General features: G+C 37.2%; 1 protein-coding gene across 3 annotated transcripts; it reads right to left on the bottom strand.

The window, feature by feature from the left end:
* Positions 1-2,380: 2,380 nt before the first annotated feature.
* Positions 2,381-13,224, bottom strand: LOC134754369 (protein ABHD13). Of its 3 annotated transcripts, none has more exons than XR_010128885.1 (6): positions 12,835-13,224; positions 12,334-12,562; positions 10,218-10,411; positions 9,778-9,938; positions 2,894-3,320; positions 2,381-2,498 (listed from the first exon to the last, which is right to left on the bottom strand). XR_010128885.1 is itself a non-coding variant. In XM_063690667.1 (5 exons), the coding sequence occupies exons 1-5, from the start codon at positions 12,989-12,991 to the stop codon at positions 3,006-3,008; spliced, it is 1,056 nt and encodes a 351-aa protein (XP_063546737.1). In that variant the 5' UTR covers positions 12,992-13,224; the 3' UTR covers positions 2,831-3,005. The 3 variants fall into 3 exon arrangements, 1 of the variants encoding a protein (XP_063546737.1); XR_010128886.1 differs by lacking the exon at positions 2,381-2,498 and adding an exon at positions 2,724-2,806; XM_063690667.1 differs by lacking the exon at positions 2,381-2,498 and having other exon boundaries at positions 2,831-3,320.
* Positions 13,225-18,319: the final 5,095 nt, after the last annotated feature.

Genomic DNA, 18,319 nt, shown 5'->3' with positions numbered 1-18,319 from the left:
AATAAATAAATTTTTAATACAGTTGCTCAAAAAGTGCTACTTTACGTAGCTGTTTAGCGTGCGGAAAGTTGGCTTTCGCGATCTAGTGCTTTTACTTTTCCAATTTTTTTAAATTTATTCTTGTTCTAATTCATGACTACTTATTGATGAGTGTTAATATTAGTTTCCTTTAACCCTTAAATGCATGATTTTTTGTATAACTTTTTAATAAATTGAAATAGATGTGTCATGTTGTATAGATTGAGGGAATAATATTTTGGATAGCTGCATTTTGAGCCACGGACCATCAAATATACGATGCATATATACATCATTATGCATTTAAGGGTTAAACGTCGTAATCAACATAAAAACTACTATTAATGTAAGAATACGAAAAATATACATATTTTATTACTTACCTCTTCATCATTATAACACGTCTATTATATATATATATATATTGAATATTGAAAAACCGTTCTTAATAAGTTGTCTGAATGGAACGGAACGCCTGTCAAAGAAGAGGCATTTTTCTTATTCTGCTTTAAGTTTCCAAAGGCAACATTCGATATTGTTTTTATAAATGTACGATACACAAATAATCGTAATTAACGATATTTGGGTAATAATAGTACAAGGTTTTATATTAACAATTGTTTCTGTCTTATAGAACATGCATTTAAAAAAAACTTTCATTGAAGTGGGTTCAATAATAATAACACCCAGCTAAAAAATTACCTCTTCATAATGTCAATGTCAATGATGTCACAGAATTAATAATATAAAAGTTTCGAATTCCTTACTTGTTGTTTTTCTTTTTTTTTCGCAACTGTATTAAAAAACGTCGTTCGATACACGTGTGGAAATGTCATTCTTCACTCGTCCCGTATCTTGGTACTCGTGAAGTGATGACATACTTTCCGCACTAGCATCGAAATGTACTATTATTTTGGACGTAAACGGAGTTTCAGTCAGATTCCGCTTTCGTCAGAATAAAATGGGCTGAGACGGTGCCCCGCTTCGCGCGCGCGCTCGGTTTGCTCTTCGGGCATCTAAAGCTACCTAAGGAACCTAACCTACCTACGTTTTTTTCCCCAGTTTTCACGAACGTCACACTAAATCAATAATAGGTAGGTTATGTTCGTTAGGTGGCTTTAGATGCCCGACCCGAACGGCAAACCGCCCAGATATAGGAGTAGGAGCCCCGCGGTCTAGTTCAGTTGGGACGGAAATGTTTAAATTGTTCGATTCATTGGTGGAGCATATTCAGATGCAAGTATCACAGGATAATTCCAAATCTTCCACACTAAGTTAAGTTTTTTCTGCCCAAAGAAGAATTCCGTTTTGGTCCGAAATAAAAACAGGCTATAATTTATCCCGACGAATCTAGATCTCAAAATCGCTGCAGACTTATCTTGGTCTAACTCTAATAAACAGTTGCAGTAAAAAATTAGGTACAGGTGCAGAGGGCTTGCAATGCGTGTTCGATAGTGTAGACGCTTTTTTACGCAGCGCGACAGTGGCGCCCGCCTTGCGGCCATGGGACACATTAGTCATCAGACAGAATATGAAAATTTGGGATTAAAGTAAGGACTAAGCATGAAGAAGTTAGTAGGCAATGGCATGTCAAAGTACGATTTTTTTTGTGCTTAGCATCCTTACTAAATAAGAAAAGTCTGAAAAAGTTTACTTTTTTGCCACGTCTAGCGCGACCATATCTTTCGAGCTCTCCTACCGTGCGCTTCGCATTTGAAGGCCTACCGCGAACCACGTACGACGTGTTGCCTCCCTGTCACACTTACGTACGAATTTACAAGTGCGACAGAGAGGCAATACGTCGAACGTGGTTCGCGGTAGACCCTCTGATTTCTTCAATTCGCCAATGCGAGATACTCAGGGCCTACCGCGAACCACGTTTGACGTGTTGCCTCCCTGTCACACTTACGTACGAATTTACAAGTGCGACAGAGAGGCAACACGTCGAACGTGGTTCGTAGGCCCTCTGATAGTGATTTCGTATAGTAATTTGTATTTTAATACTTATGATTTCATAAGACCACTATAAGAAATATTTTTTTTTAATTTGTAATCTTATTGCATTAAAATAGCTGGAAATATATTGTTTCTCCAAACTAAATGACAAGCATGCATTTATTATTGCTGTTCAATAGCAAAATTTGTGCTACAAATTACAATTTCAATAATTACGTACAACCTCTAGCAGTGTAGGTACAGTCGAAGGCAAAAATATCGATCCAGACAAATGGCTCAAAAATATGTGAACACGACTTTATTGTCTAAGGTTTAAGAGCGTACACATATTTTTGGAACTTTGGGAATGTATATATATTTATGCCCTTGACTGTACCATGCGCGGTGCGCCCTACACTTCATAAAGTTGCATGGTTCATCTTTTTATTATTTAAGACCTACTTGAACTGCTACAAAACTCCACAAGTCCACACGTATGTGCTCTTGTCGATGGGTGATCGGCAGTGCTAATTAACTTTCTTGAACTGCTACTAAACTCCACAAGTCCACACGTATGTGCTCTTGTCGATGGGTGATCGGCACTGCTAATTAACTTTCTTGAACTGCTACAAAACTCCACAAGTCCACACGTATATGTGCTCTTGTCGATGGGTGATCGGCAGTGCTAATTAACTTTCTTGAACTGCTACTAAACTCCACAAGTCCACACGTATGTGCTCTTGTCGATGGGTGATCGGCAGTGCTAATTAACTTTCTTGAACTGCTACAAAACTCCACACGTATATGTGCTCTTGTCGATGGGTGATCGGCAGTGCTAATTAACTTTCTTGAACTGCTACTAAACTCCACAAGTCCACACGTATGTGCTCTTGTCGATGGTTGATCGTCACTATCGGCAGTGCTAATTAACTTTCTGTACAATAAAAATAAGATGATATAAAAAAATTATTTACATGTTAGCATAATTTATGCAAATTGAGGTAAAAGCATTCTTTTTGTACACAATATATTATAATCAGTCAGTCAATTCGCTATACTGTGTGCACTAAGCTGTGTCTCGTTACATCGTTTTCATAAGCATCGTTATCTACGTCTGTGAGAAGTGGTCCGAGACTAGCTGGCAGCATCGGCACATTGACCAGGAACTGCTGTACGGAAGAGTAGTAGTCCCTGCAGGTCCAGGTGTTGTCGTGGCCGCCGCCCGGCATCACGGTCAGTTTCTTGCAGATGGCTCCACACCTCATGTACAGCTGATTTGCCATTTCAGGTGGCACTAGAGCGTCGTTGGAGCCACAAATTACTAATGTGGGTGCTAGTACTTGACCAATTTTGTTCACTGACATGTACTGAAAAAGGCAATAGTAAGGTTTACTATGAGTAATTTAACTCCAAAAATACGTTGACGAATAATTTATTTTATTTTATTGATTAAACGTTTTTAGGGTTCCGTAGCTAAATGGCATAAAACGGAACCCTTATGGATTCGTCATGTCTGTCTGTCTGTCCGTTCGTCCGTATGTCACAGCCACTTTTTTCCGAAACTATAAGAACTATACTGTTGAAACTTGGTAAGTAGATGTATTCTGTGAACCGCATTAAGATTTTTACTCGATAAAAACTTTTATAAAAAAAAGATAAACCGACTTCAAAAAGGATGAAATAAAATATTATCCTTTTTAGGGTTCCGTGTTTAAGTATATGCGTTACCAACTGATATGTTTGAAGTCGGTGCCAATCCAAGTAGTAACAATACCAGTCAAAAATAATCAGCTTTATGTCTATAAATCCTTTTTTTCATCCTTTTTGAAGTCGGTTTATCTTTTTTTTATAAAAGTTTTTATTTTTCCATTTTTAGTTTTAAGACATTGTTAAGAGCGTGGCGCATGAATAAAAAACATAATCATGTTGAACTCTAAATTCGTAAACTATTAAAAATTCAGAATTTTCCTCAAGTCCGTCTGGGAAATCATTTCTGTCACTAAATCCATTCTCCGCCCCGCCACTGACCCAATCCCTCAAATCCCCTGATCACTCAACCTCACAGCACATCAACCCCTGATCACTGAACCCCTCGACCCTAAACCACCAACCCTTCAACCGCCATTCCCCGACCCCTAACCCCAGGCCCCTTAACTCCTAACCCTAACCCCCAATCCCGTAAGTCCCAACCCCTCAGTCCCCGACCCATCAACTCACCTCCCCTCAACCCCCAACCTCAAACCCCCCAAACACTAATACCCTCTACCTGCACCTCTCACTCCTACCCCTCACCTCTAAGTCTCTTTGGTTGTTTCCAACACTACCTACATCAAAAATCATAATACACATACGAGGGAAGTTCCACCTTTCATCCGTGGTCTTCATCATCAGTAGCCTTACCACGAGTTTGACATTGATATATTCGCTATCGCGTGCGTAACTTACTGTTTTTGCATCTCGCTCGTACCGATATTAGTGTACAAAGTAAGTTACAAAGACGCTAGCGAATATTTAGTGTCAAACTCGTGGTTAGGCTACAGTGGCACTACATCAAATCGGTGGTTATTGGGAGGAAATGCTTGAGTTACTTTAGAAAACACCGAAATCACCATACTAGTGCCTTTAAAAATTGAGGAGTTCCCTCAATTCCTCACGGATTCCATCATCAGATCAAAACCAAAAATGTTACGAAAACACCTTGGAGGTAACTTCTTTCAAATAGAAAAAGAAAAACTCAAATCGGATATAGGTGCCGGAGTAATCGCTGAAAACATTATCATCAAAAAAATCATCATCATCAGCTCCACATCTACTTGGTAGTTTTCGAGAGAAAATGCTCGAGTTGCTTAAGAAAACACCTAAATCACCATATATGTGCCTTTAAAAATTGAGGAGTTCCCTCAATTCGTCATGGATCCCATCATCAGAACAGCACCAGATTAATGTGGGACCACCTTAGAGGTAGTTCCTTTCAAATAAAAAAAGAATTGTTCAAGTCGGACCACGGGTCTCGGAGTAATCGCTAAACATCCTACATAGAGAAAAATCATCATCACTATCATCAAAACAATCATCATCATCAGACCCACTTAATCAAATTGGTCGTTTTCGAGAGAAAATGCTCAAGTTGCTTAAGAGCGTTCTTACAAGAAAAGTCGAAATAATGTAAAATTGATGATATTCCCGACAACATTTAAGATTTTACGCTCATTATTAGAAATAAAGAGTACTTGTTCCAGTAAGAGCGTCTTCTTATCCTTAGGAATATCGTTGTACATTTTAGAAAAATGACTAATTAAATTAGTAATGATTGTTTTTCTGATGGTCGTTTACGAAAAACCGCGTGAAGCACTGAATTGTGAGCTCTTATTTGTAAATTTTGAGAAGTTTACTCTGCTAAAGTTGGATATTTTGTATTACTAATATCCTGTACTTTAGGAATATCGAATGATATTCTTCCTACATGCTTTTAAGAAAGAGAAAATCAATGTTAAACGAATTGAATTTTCTCTTCGAAACAAGTGTAAATTCCTACGAAAATCTACTTAGTATCGAAGTCATTTTTATACACGAGCAATCTACAACGTTTGCTTATACTGTTGGTATACATTTGTGTTTATCAAATTCTACTTTAATTTTTTGGCAATTTTTTGAAAACTACTCTATATTGCCGATGACGCGCGCTGGCGATCTCAGTACCGCAGCAGAGCTTGAAGATTGAAGAGGTCGGACCTGTGTCGGTCGGCTCCGCACGTTTTCGACGGCGACAATGAGGTTTTTTATCGTTGTGTGCGGCAGGCGCCGTGTAAAACGCTATACTGTGTGCGTGTAAATTGCGACTGAGAAACTTTGATCCGAGTACTGTATTTGTTTTTATAGTATTATAATATAGTATAGTAACATAACAAACTTCCGAACAACATTAAAAATATTTGAAATGACCTGACATTTTATAGGTAGTAAATAAAAAAAAAAACAGCCAAGTGCGAGTTGGACTCGCGCACAAAGGGTTCCGTACTATTACGCACAAAACGGTAAATAAATCACGTTTGTTGTATGGGAGCCCCACTTAAATATTTATTTTATTCTGTTTTTAGGGTTCCGTACCCAAAGGGTAAGAACGGGACCCTATTACTAGGACTCCGCTGTCTGTCTGTCTGTCTGTCCGTCTGTCATCAGGCTGTATCTCATGAACCGTGATAGCTAGTTGAAATTTTCACAGATGATGTATTTCTGTTGCCGCTATAACAACAAATACTAAAAACAGAATAAAATGTGGTATTTCCTATAAAAAGGGACCTTATAGTCGATGGCGCTTACGCCATTATAAACGATGCTCCGATATAACTAAGACTGAACTTGTATAAGATTTTAATTATGTATTACTCATCCTCCTTATGAACCCTGGCAGTACCTAGTGGAACTTAGGTTTGGTGCAACATAGGCGCACACTGTTTTGGTCATTCGACTCGTCTTGATGAGCAACTTGGGAGAGTAGTACTCATGATAGAGCTGATGTTGAACCCTGGCAGTACCTAGTGGAACTTAGGATTGGTGCAACATAGGCACACGCTGTTTTAGTCATCCGACTCGTCTTGATGAGCACTTAGAAGAGCAGTACCCATGATAGAGCTGATGCTGAACCCTGGCAGTACCTAGTGGATCTAAGGTTTGGTGCAACATAGGCACACGCTGTTTTAGTCATCCGACTCGTCTTGATGAGCACTTAGGAGAGCAGTACCCATGATAGAGCTGATGCTGAACCCTGGCAGTACCTAGTGGAACTAAGGTTTGGTTGATATATCAGTCAAATTTGACAGATTGACAGTTTTTGTCATTTTCAGTGAAAATTATCTTTTTGGGATAGAATTTAGCACCAAGTAACATTGTTAAGTGTAGATTTATACTATCTGTCAAAATTGACATTTTTGACAGTTTTGGATCCCAGATCGAAACGGCTTGTCCAATTTTGATAGGACCTTCAACATTAGTCATGGGATGGAAAATGTAGTTTGACACATCTGTCAAAACTGTCAAAATTGACAGTTTGACAGTTTTTGTTATTTTTAGTGAAAATAAACATGTTTTGTTAAAGTTTGGTACTAAGTGAAGTGACATAGTTTAGTGTTGTTTGACATACCAGTCAAATTTGACAGATTGACAGTTTTTGTCATTTTCATCTTTTTGGGATATAATTTAGCACGAAGTGACATTGTTAAGTGTAATTTTATACAATCTGTCAAAATTGAGATTTTGTGACATTTTGACATTTTTGGATCCCAAATCGAAACGGTTTGTCCAATTTTGATAGGACCTTCAACATTAGTCATGGGATGGTAAATGTAGTTTGACACATCTGTCAAAACTGTCAAAATTGACAGTTTGACAGTTTTTGTCATTTTTAGTAAAAATTAACATGTTTTGTTAAAGTTTGGTACTAAGTGACCTAGTTTTGTGTTGTTTGACATATCAGTCAAATTTGAGAGATTGACAGTTTTTGTCATTTTCAGTGAAATTTATCTTTTTGGGATAGAATTTAGCAGCCAGTGACATTGTTAAGTGTAGATTTATACTATCTGTCAAAATTGACAGTTTGTGACATTTTGACAGTTTTGGATCCCAAATCGAAACGGCTTGTCCGATTTTGATAGGACCTTCAACATTAGTCATGGCATGGAAAATGCAGTTTGACACATCTGTCAAAACTATCAAAATTGACAGATTGACAGTTTTTGTCAGTTTCAGTGAAAATTATCTTTTTGGGATATAATTTAGCACCAAGTGACATTGTCCCAAGCTGTACGGTTACCCTGTACCTGTACCAAATGTAATGACGAAACATGTAAACAAGCGAGTATAATTTCTTTCTAGTATAAAATAATTCTTTTATAATACAAAAGTAAGTACATTTGCACTGGATTTAGTATTTTCGTACCAAATAACAATAATTAGGATTTTAAAATTTAAGTACAGTTAGTGTCGTTATAATTGTTTTCAGTATGCTTCACGAAGGATCAAGATTGTTTAATCCATCATTGTAGTGCGAGCGAGCGGGAAAACGTGGTAGAAGGGATCGGCATACTGAGCTCGCACAGCCCGCCGTAGCGCGTAAAATACCTAAACTCGCTCAACGCCGAAATGTAATAGCGCTCTTAAGAAAATACAAAAATCACCATACATGTGCCTTTAAAAATTGAGGAGTTCCCTCAATTCTTCAGGGATCCCATCATCAGATCAGAACCAGATCAATATGGGACCAACTTGGAAGAAGGTCCTTTCGAATAAAAAATTACTCAAATCGGACCACGGGTCTCGGAGTAATAAATAATAACTCCCACGGCCGATTCGGCCACGGCGACTGCTGTCAACTCCGTTATTGTTGTCTCTGGTGTGCTCGCAAGTGGCTGACGTAGCCGATTTTGTTTCCAAAAGTTCGCGAGCATTGCGGGCATGTGAGCACACCATTTGAGTAATTATAATGTATTGCCGCAGGTGGTCTGGCCTTTATTTCGTCGCGCTTGGAATCCAGCTCTAAGCGCCGTCGCGATTCGAATTCAGCCACCCGGGCATTTATTGTATCCCGCCATTCTGTTCGTATGGCTGCCCGCTGCCCCTATCGCGAGGGCTCTATACGACACTTTTTCATGTGCCGCTTAAGCACATCTTTGTACCTGAGGAATTGGCCGCCCTGTTTCCGCCTGCCCTCCTCAAGCTCAGAATAAAAGATGCGCTTAGCCACACGCTGGTCGTTCATCCGTGAAACGTGCCCACACCACCGAAGCTGACGTCGCATGAGGTATACCTCGATACCACCCACATTTGCTCTACGCAGTACTTCGGTATTCCGAACACGATCAGACCATCGGATCTTCAGTATCTTGCGTAGGCATCTGAGGTGGAACCGATCCAGCATGCGAATATGGCGGCGATAAACGGGTCTCGGAGTAATCGGTGAACATACATAAAAAAAATAGCCCAAACCGAATACAGAACCTCCTTCTATGAAATTGAAGACGGTTAAAAATAGAAAAAAAACAATAAATTTTGGGGGCGGCTTACTTAGAACTGAAACTCAATTTTTTTTTATCAAACCGTGTATCAATACGTGTGTGGTATCTATGGATAGGTCTTCAAAAATGATATTGAGGTTTCTAATATTTTTTTTTTCTAAACTCAATAGTTTGCGCGAGAGACACTTCCAAAGTGGTAAAATGTCCCCTCCCCTCTAACTTCTAAAACAAGAGAATGATAAAACTAAAAAAAATATATGATGTACATTATGCATGCTTCCACCGAAAATAGTTTTTTTTTAATACATCATAAATCGTAAACCGCAATTTACCTTTTACTCACGTTTCACATAAAAATACATTGTTTAAATTGTGTAATGTACGGAACCCTCGGTGCGCGAGTCTGACTCGCACTTGGCCGTTTTTTTTACAAAATGGCATTAAAAATTTAAATTACAATCACTTAACTAAAAAAAACTAATTACCTTCAAAATATTCTACTTTAGCTATACACCAACACACACTTCTGTGAAATCTATCAACAATATGCAGCAGTGAAAATGTTTGTCAACAACAATATAGTAAAGATGGTAGGTACTGGTAAACAAGATACGACTTCTGATTGAAGTAGAGTAGAGGTACAACCTACAGGTAGTAGTTTAACCATTGATTGCCACACAACAGTCATTTATAGCTGCCCCTTCCTTCCCCTTATTACTCTAATAGTTGCGACTCCCATTGCAACAAGCATCCAACCAAATTAAACTTTAACAATTATAATATCAGTTAGAATCTAAAATGAACCTGATCTCACCTTGTTCTTGTAACATATCAGTGGTAGTATCTTCAAACACCTCCACTTGAGAATGATCTGGGCCATATCTGGTATGCTTGTGAATGTATTCTCCACAACTAAAGCCCAAATCTTATTTCTATTCTCCAACCTAGATGCTAAGTCTATAGCCACTGCTCCACCTGTTAAATCAAAACAGAACAATGAATGTTCATTAGACTCGTAGCATTTTAAGGGCAGCATTTGATTTAAAAAAATAATATATTTCAGTGAAACATAATATCTGCTAAAATATAGGCAACCCATGGGGACCTGAAGTTCACTACCTCTTTGAGAAGGTAATAGAAGGACCATATAGGGCAAAGATCTGGCAAGTTCCTTACTTAATGCATTGGCATTCAATACAATGGGGAAAATTATAATCATAGGAAGAAAAAAAGATAACCAGCGTGGGTACACACCTAATGACCTGCCAAACAAAACAATCTTTGAGCGATCAATGTCAGTTCTGTGCATAATGTAGTCAAGTGCAGATTGTGCATCTATGTATAGCCCCCTTTCTGATGGGATGCCTTCTGATAAACCATAACCTCTGTATTCCACCATCATTATATTTATCTTTAATTTGTGATAAAATCCGGAAACATTAGAGAGCCTGTGGACAACAAGTGTTTTGTAAATTATTATTGTTCTTCATTCTTTTACCAACTCTCATAATAATGATGTATGGAAAATGGTAACAACTAACAACCACCCTAATTGGACCTAGTTTCAAAGATTTTTCACATAATAAGAAGTAATGGGCTGCACACATAGCTTAGGTGCTCCCATACTTATTTACAAGGGGTAATACTTATAGCAAAAATCATAAATAGTAGTAGTAGTAGTAGTAATCACTTTATTGTACACAACACAGGTTTACAAAAATAAATAAATAATAATAATAATGGATAATTTAGATATTTAAAATACTGTTCAATCCCTTTCGAAGTTTGGTTTCTGCTGTGAGCATTATATCCCTTGCTAATTTAGTATAATAATGCAACCACTGATTTAAATTCTGCGTTCACAAATATTTATTTTATTTATTTTCCACACAACTATTTTTACTATTTTTCAACCTAATAGTGTAACTATTAATATAAAATATCTAAAGTATGTCATCACATCTATAACATAATATATACAATGCTGATTTTGTGTATTCATTCAGAGAACATGAGAATATGTCAATATTTTCCGCTGTTATGTTGAGGGTCCGCACAGCGCGCGTCAACGGCGCCAGACCGAGCAAGTTGGTGCGGCCGATAGTCTAACCCGTTCGTATAAAAATACCGCAAATCGATGTACAGGTTAGCCGTTTGGCACACACATACTAGAGGCCAAAACAAAATTTTTGACCCGCAGTTCCTAAAAAAAATTTGCTGCGGGGGGGGTGTGGTAAAACATTATTTTTTTTGTATGGAAAAAAAATTTTTTTTTCCAAAACCTATGGTATGTGGTATCATACGAAAGGGCTTTTTGAGGCGATTCTAAAAATATATCACATCATCACATTTCGGGCATTTTTTTAAAATTAAAACAAAAATAATTTTCGAAACATACCAAGTTTGGGCTCCTCCAGACACGATATGGCCGATTTTTTTTTTGTACAATATACCACAAATGATACGTGATATCCTCATGTCTAACTCCAAGAAAGCAATTTTGAAAATAATATCATTACCAAACTTGGTATGTTTCGAAAATTCTTTTTGTTTTAATTTTAAAAAAGTGCCCGAAATGTAATGATGTGATATATTTTTAAAATCGCCTCAAAAAGCCCTTTCATATGATACCACATTCGATAGGTTCTAAAAATTTTCCATACAAAAAAAAAATGTTTTACCACCCCCGTTGCGAAATTTTTTTAGGAACTGCGGGTCAAAAATTTTGTTTTGGCCTCTAGTATGTGTGTGCCAAACGGCTAACCTGTACATCGATTTGCGGTATTCCTTTAAAACTGGGGTCGAGCAGCTTCCGATACGAGCCGCCCGGGCGCCACACATACCTGTCGGGCACATAGACACTCACATAACTCAACACCTGTCTGTTGTACAATTTGCCCCTGAGTAGCTTAACAATATATGTTACCAGGCATTCTTATTCTCATGTTGATTACAAATTTCAATGAAAAATGGGTACTAGAGGTAAACATTGGCTATTGTAATATAATTATAATGTTGTAAGATTTATTCAATTGACAATTCCTCCATTTGCACCAACAAAAAGATATATGCTTTAGTTACAATCAAGTTACCCTGCTCAAGGAGTATGGTGGTTATGTTATGCTATGTCATGCTTATGTTATGTTGTTTAGCACTGTGCATCATTGTGCATCACTTCCAGTCCAGACACACATCTCTCATCAGCTTAAACCAGCCAGGGGGCTGAGAGATGAAACCAGTAAACATGACTGACCTTCTGCCCCAAAGCATGCTTAAAGATCATCACTTCACCTCTCACACTTTCATACTTGCCATATAAGATATATTGCTATGAAGGAGCTATAAACAATTTTAAATTATTAGTAGTTACCTCTGGCCCATGTTACCAGCATTCCCATGAAAAAACATCATTGTTGGTATGTGGTTGCTGTTAGTTGGTTGTTTAATAAGGTATATGTGAATTTTCAATTTATCCTTGTTGTTTATTTTAATATTTTCATGAGGTAACTTAAAGTTGCTAGGTTGTAGGATGAACATTCTGGACTCCGGTGGATCATTTGGATAATATAACAGCAGGTCTTGAGCATTGTACAGAATTCCTGAAACATAAACGGAATTCCAACTAAAATCCAAACCTTATCATAGAGTACTTTTGAACTTACAAAAGGTATTTGTTTATATTTCAGGGTCGTGTTGTGTGGAGGAAAACATGGGAGGCCTTTGCCCAGCAGTGGGACACTGAATTTGGCTAAAAAAAGGTATTTTAATAACTATTATTGTCAAAGTTTCAGTCTCCGAAACCAAATATTATAGAGAAGCAGTTCGTTAAAAGCAGAAATTAATTTAATAGCAGACAGCGGTCAATACTCACCAGACAGACCTACCATAAAGACACAAAATGCAATCAAATATCCATACAGGAAAAATACTATAATACTGGATATTAATGTTAACGTGGACACATCCCAAAGTCTGTACAATATAACCCAAAAAATATGATACATTCTAACACTTAACGGGCACGACATTAAAAATAAGGAAATAATGTTTTAATATGCTTTTAGTTTCTTAATAATATATCATAACATAACGTAATCTTACAGTTGCTGCTATTAAAGTATAACCAATAAATAAAATTCATAGTACAAACGGCATTCTAAATTTGATAAAGCATATTGGTATTATGAAAAGATTACAGGCGAGAGTTGAGAGACCCAAACTATAAACTAAAATGTTTTTGTGATGGGTATGGTCGCACAGTTGACATATGCATTATGACAAAAATTGACAAATGGGCTTAAAGCTCTTGCTAGACGGTCGCCGACAAGCCCCTCGGACCGCGTGGCCTTGGTCTGGACGGACCGTGTAGACAGTTACCAACAAAATTTCGTTTGACCTCCGGACGCCTTTGGCATGCGAGCGCGCGCTAGCGACCGCGGTCTGAGCGGTTGGTCCGGAACCGTGTGGCCGCCCGTCGCCGACCTCACAGCCTCACTAGGCCATTTCGCTTGGAGGACGCGCCGGCCGCCGTGTGCGCTCGTGTGGTGGTTGCACTAACAGCGAGAACGCGAAATCATCACTGATTTAATATAATTATATAAAAACTTAACCTGCTTATGGGATTTGTTATCCCCTCTATATATGGAATAAAGGAACTCACATACATACAAACATGAACGCTGAAAACAATACACCTTTTTTTGGGCAGTCCTGTAAAAAACAAGTAATAAAATGGGTGAGAGATATTTATTCATAAATACCTACAAAGAACTTGAGTTGGACGCTAACGAAGCGACCGTAAATAGCAAGAAAGTATTTGTATCTTGCCATTTTTAATAATTCATCAAATACTTTCCTCTCCATTCTTAAAAAGTTATGCCTAACGTAAGTATATGTATGTATGTCCCCGTAGTCCAGGAAATTCATTAAGTTGAAATGACTCAACAAATGCCGTTTTTTGAGCCAGTGTGTCAACCATACCCTTTTCTTTCTTAGGGTTCCGTACCCAAAGGGTAAAGGGTAAGGGTTACCCTATTACTAAGACTCCGCTGTCCGTCTGTCTGTCTGTCCGTCTGTCACCAGGCTGTATATCACGAACCGTGATAGCTAGACAATAGAAATTTTCACAGATGATGTATTTCTGTTTGCCGCTATAAATAACAAATACTAAAAGCAGAATAAAATAAATATTTAAGTGGGGCAGAGTACAACAAACGTGATTTTTTTACGTAATGGTACGGAACCCTTCGTGCGCGAGTCCGACTCGCACTTGGCAGGTTTTTGTTTTTATATTGCTTATGAGGAGTAGTAATGCCACGCCAACTTTCTGAAATTTTGAATATTATGATAGGCTAGCGGCCATTTTGTGCGCTTGCAATACGTGTTGTCGGCAACACACCAAGAGCCTGACACTTATTGCGATTCCTATAAGAGGAAAAAGAAAATAGTGCCATGCTTTATCCTTATCACCGACCGGGTTTTTTTTCATGGTCGGGTTATGGCAGCATAGGTAGGAGGCGATGGCGAAATACCGAAATTTATAAGAGTGAAAGAGAAAAAGGATTATGCTGCCATACATTTGCACCTGACAATACATGAATAATGTCTTTCTCTTACCCCTGGTCGCTCGGTTTCATGTCTATAACTAGTATACTGTGGTCTGCCACCGTCTAGCCAGACAACTCAGACGGACCCACATACCAAGGTCAAACGGTCTGAAGGCTTGTCAGCGACCGTCTAGTACACCTTAAAGCTGCGTTTATTGCATAGACTATGGATGGTATAGAAAGGATGTCAATCTCTTATGGCAGAATTGTTGCAAAAGTCTCAGAATAATGACTAAAGCAAAGAAGCCGGGCAAAAATAAAAGCTTGGTAAAAGATATCGTATTCACAACACGCTATTACTTTTTGTCTATGAGTGAGTGAGACAACAATCCGCAAGTTCTTTCGTTTTTTTCAGTATTGTCATAAGATGAACTGAGGAAAATGTCAAATGGTCCTATGTGGTTCTATAATATAATCCAGCCAAATAAAATATATGTTCGTTATTTCACAAGTAGGTGTCAACTGTAACAACTTGACATAGTCGTATTATTTTAGTTGAAATATTTCGGGAATTTCAGAGGTCATCATGGTTTATTTTAATTATATTGTTGCTATTCCTGAAAGATTGTTGGAAAACGTGCTGAGTTTTTATTTGTAATGGTTTGAATTTCCTTTTGTGATAATGTCTTGTGTGATCGAGGGCTGTAAATCGCATACAGGAAGAAAAGAAAATACGCACGAACCGATAACCTTTAATCGGTGAGTTTTGTTCAATTTTGAAGAAATTAATTTTTAGGACTTGACCCTAAACATAGAAATCGATATGTTGTTTATGTAATTATTACTTGCATTCAAGTCTATATAGATTTTTGCATATATTTTCGAACTTTTCTGCTAAGTATGAAAGGTTATATTTTTGGCATAGTGATGTATCGACCTCAGATCAATAACCTATCGACATTTACAGCTTTCTTATAGTTTGGCCCAGGACTGTCTCATTTTAATTGATGAGTACAGTCAAGGGCATAAATATATACATTCCCAAAGTCTCAAAAATATGTGTACGCTCAGACAATAAAATCGTGTTCACATATTTTTAAGCCATTTGTCTGGATCGATATTTTGCCTTCGACTGTACCTATAGTTTTCTTTGTTCTTACTTACTGACAGATTGTGTTTGCCAGACTATAGTTTAATACTAAAAACCGGTCAAATGCGGGTCGGACGCACGCACCAAGGGGACTGTACTTTTTAGTATTTGTTGTTATAGCGGCAACAGAAATACATCATCTGTGAAAATGAGCGTATATTATATTTGTTGTGACTTATTTTCAAAGTGTTTTTCGATAAAACGACACGTTAAGATCGCTCGCCTCCTTTCTAATGATAAAAAAACGAGAGGTATAGTTAGACGGTTCTGAGTGGTAGACTGCAAATGAGATAAAAGCTATATTAGGTACATGCATTAATCCTCATATCAGGCGGCTCTTTGATTCCAAGGATTGCATAATTTTTATACTTTTTAATGATTTTTTAGAATATGAAAATTATAAAAAGTATAAAAGTTATGCAATCCTTGTATTCCACGCATTTCATTTCATTTCATTTCAACGAGCCGCCTGCTACAGATTTCTTGAAATTGCCGCGTTTTCTCAGGTTCAACTTTCATTAGCCAGACTATTATCAATTTGCCAATTTCGTGATTATTCTTTTACACGGCACATAAACTTATGCATAATTTATCGATATAAAAAGTCGACACAGTTACATCCCTAGCAAATTATCAAACTTATGCATGAATCTAGTATAACTGGATCGGTCATGAGGAGTGGGGGAAAATGACCGAACGGGATAGTCTTATGTATCTTTCAGTAGGAGTAGCAGAGAAAGCGCTGTTATTGTTTGTCCTTGTCATAGTTTCACTTTTCCACCGCTGCCACAACCGAGGTTGTGGCAAACAAATAAGTACGTGACATGTCATGTTTGTTCGTTGCTTGTTTAATTATCGTTGTTTTGTATGAAATTGTGCTTTCTCTTATGAAATATAGTGATGGTTAGCGTTTTAAATGCTTGAACTTTGATAAAATACTGGTGAATTGTTCTGTAATCGGCTGTAATAGCCGCTCTGAGCAAAAATATGAGATCATAACCTTTCACACGTAAGTACGGTATTTTACACCTTCCTCTTAACGCAATATGTGAGAATAACATCGTAAAATTACGTTACACTCAAAGCAATGTAGAATCAAACGATTTCAGTAAAAATATCACAATTATTTACGCAAATTAACAAAACATTATTTGTAAAATTATCCGCCCAAATTACGTAGGTAGGTAGGAGTCTGAGGTCAGCCATTTTTAAACTTCTTCTTAATTTAGCTGCATAACAATCATGTTAGGGATACCAGATGAAAATATCATAATTTTATGGGTAATTTTGACCTCGAAGTTTTTTCGTACTTCTAATTCCAAAAAATAAATAAACAAATGTTGTGAAGATTAAATGTGGTGTACATTAATTGGTGTGATTGCGATTTGTGATTTCTTTAAATTAAAACCCATAATACATTTTATTTTACGTTTTATTTACTAAACATGTTTAGTTTTGTACCACCTGCGCGAATTATAGGAGGTATTTCATTGTTTATACGCCTAAAAAGAACGGCCCATTGACATTTTATTTAACAATTTTTTAATACCGTCAAACAAGCTAACTTTGCCTCCAGGGTAATCGCCCCAACGTGATATCAAATATTGGGGTAATTTTTACCAATACGGTATCCCCACGTTTATGACGTCATCTATGTCTATCCCTTACGGGCGCACGCGTATAGCTGGTCTATGTAATGCTAGGTCTATGACTTATGACACCGTACGTAAATGAGAAATAACAAGCATATATGCATCTCTTTTCGGCACATTATCTAATTCGTAAGGAAGTAAAGTACGGGTATAGGTACATATTTGCGAAGCATTTTTGCCCGACTTCTATGCTTTAGTCATTATTCTGAGGCAAAAGTGACCGCTTTTAGCTTTAAATAATAGTTCCTAATCTCTCATTTACGTACGGTGTCATAAGTTTGATAATTTGCTAGGGATGTAACTGTGTCGACTTTTTATATAGATAAATTATGCATAAGTTTATGTGCCGTGTAAAAGAATAATCACGAAATTGGCAAATTGATAATAGTCTGGCTAATGAAAATTGAACCTGAAAAAACGCGGCACTTTCAAGAAATCTGTAGCAGGCGGCTCGTTGAATACAAGGATTGCATAACTTTTATACTTTTTATAATTTTCAAATTCTAAAAATCATTAAAAAGTATAAAAATTATGCAATCCTTGGAATCAAAGAGCCGCCTGATATGAGGATTAATGCATGTACCTAATATAGCTTTTATCTCATTTGTAGTCTACCACTCAGAACCGTCTAACTATACCTCTCGTTTTTTTATCGTTAGAAAGAAGGCGAGCGATCTTAACGTGTCGTTTTATCGAAGAACACTTTGAAAATAAGTCACAACAAATATAATATACGATCATTTACATACTTTTGCTTTCATAAGTAAAATATTGCTATATTTATAAAAAAAACTTGTCAATAAAAAGACACGTGGTTTACCGTTTTTTCTAATGCTAAAAGACTAAGTATAGTTTCTAGTCATATAGGAAATGAAAAAAAAAACGTTCGTGTAATATATAACTTTTTTATTTAATAATATTACGCGAAACTCGGCGTAGGTGGCGCCACTATCACAATCTGAGGGTCTATCGCGAAACAAGAAAATCTAACTTTCGTTATCTAACATC

The sequence above is a fragment of the Cydia strobilella genome, chromosome Z (assembly GCF_947568885.1).
Source record: "Cydia strobilella chromosome Z, ilCydStro3.1, whole genome shotgun sequence".
NCBI lineage: Eukaryota > Metazoa > Arthropoda > Insecta > Lepidoptera > Tortricidae > Cydia > Cydia strobilella.
The sequence above is the reverse complement of the archived record's forward strand: the minus strand, read 5'-3'. Positions and strand labels throughout refer to the sequence as shown.

Coding starts and splice junctions, on each gene's coding strand:
- LOC134754369 (XM_063690667.1), bottom strand. CDS start 12,991: ATGTCGTGCCCGTTAAGTGTTAGAATGTATCATATTTTTTGGGTTATA. Junction 9,939..10,217: donor TTTGTTTGGCAGGTCATTAG/GTGTGTACCCAC, acceptor TTGATTTAACAG/GTGGAGCAGTGGCTATAGAC. Junction 3,321..9,777: donor TGATATGTTACAAGAACAAG/GTGAGATCAGGT, acceptor TGCCTTTTTCAG/TACATGTCAGTGAACAAAAT.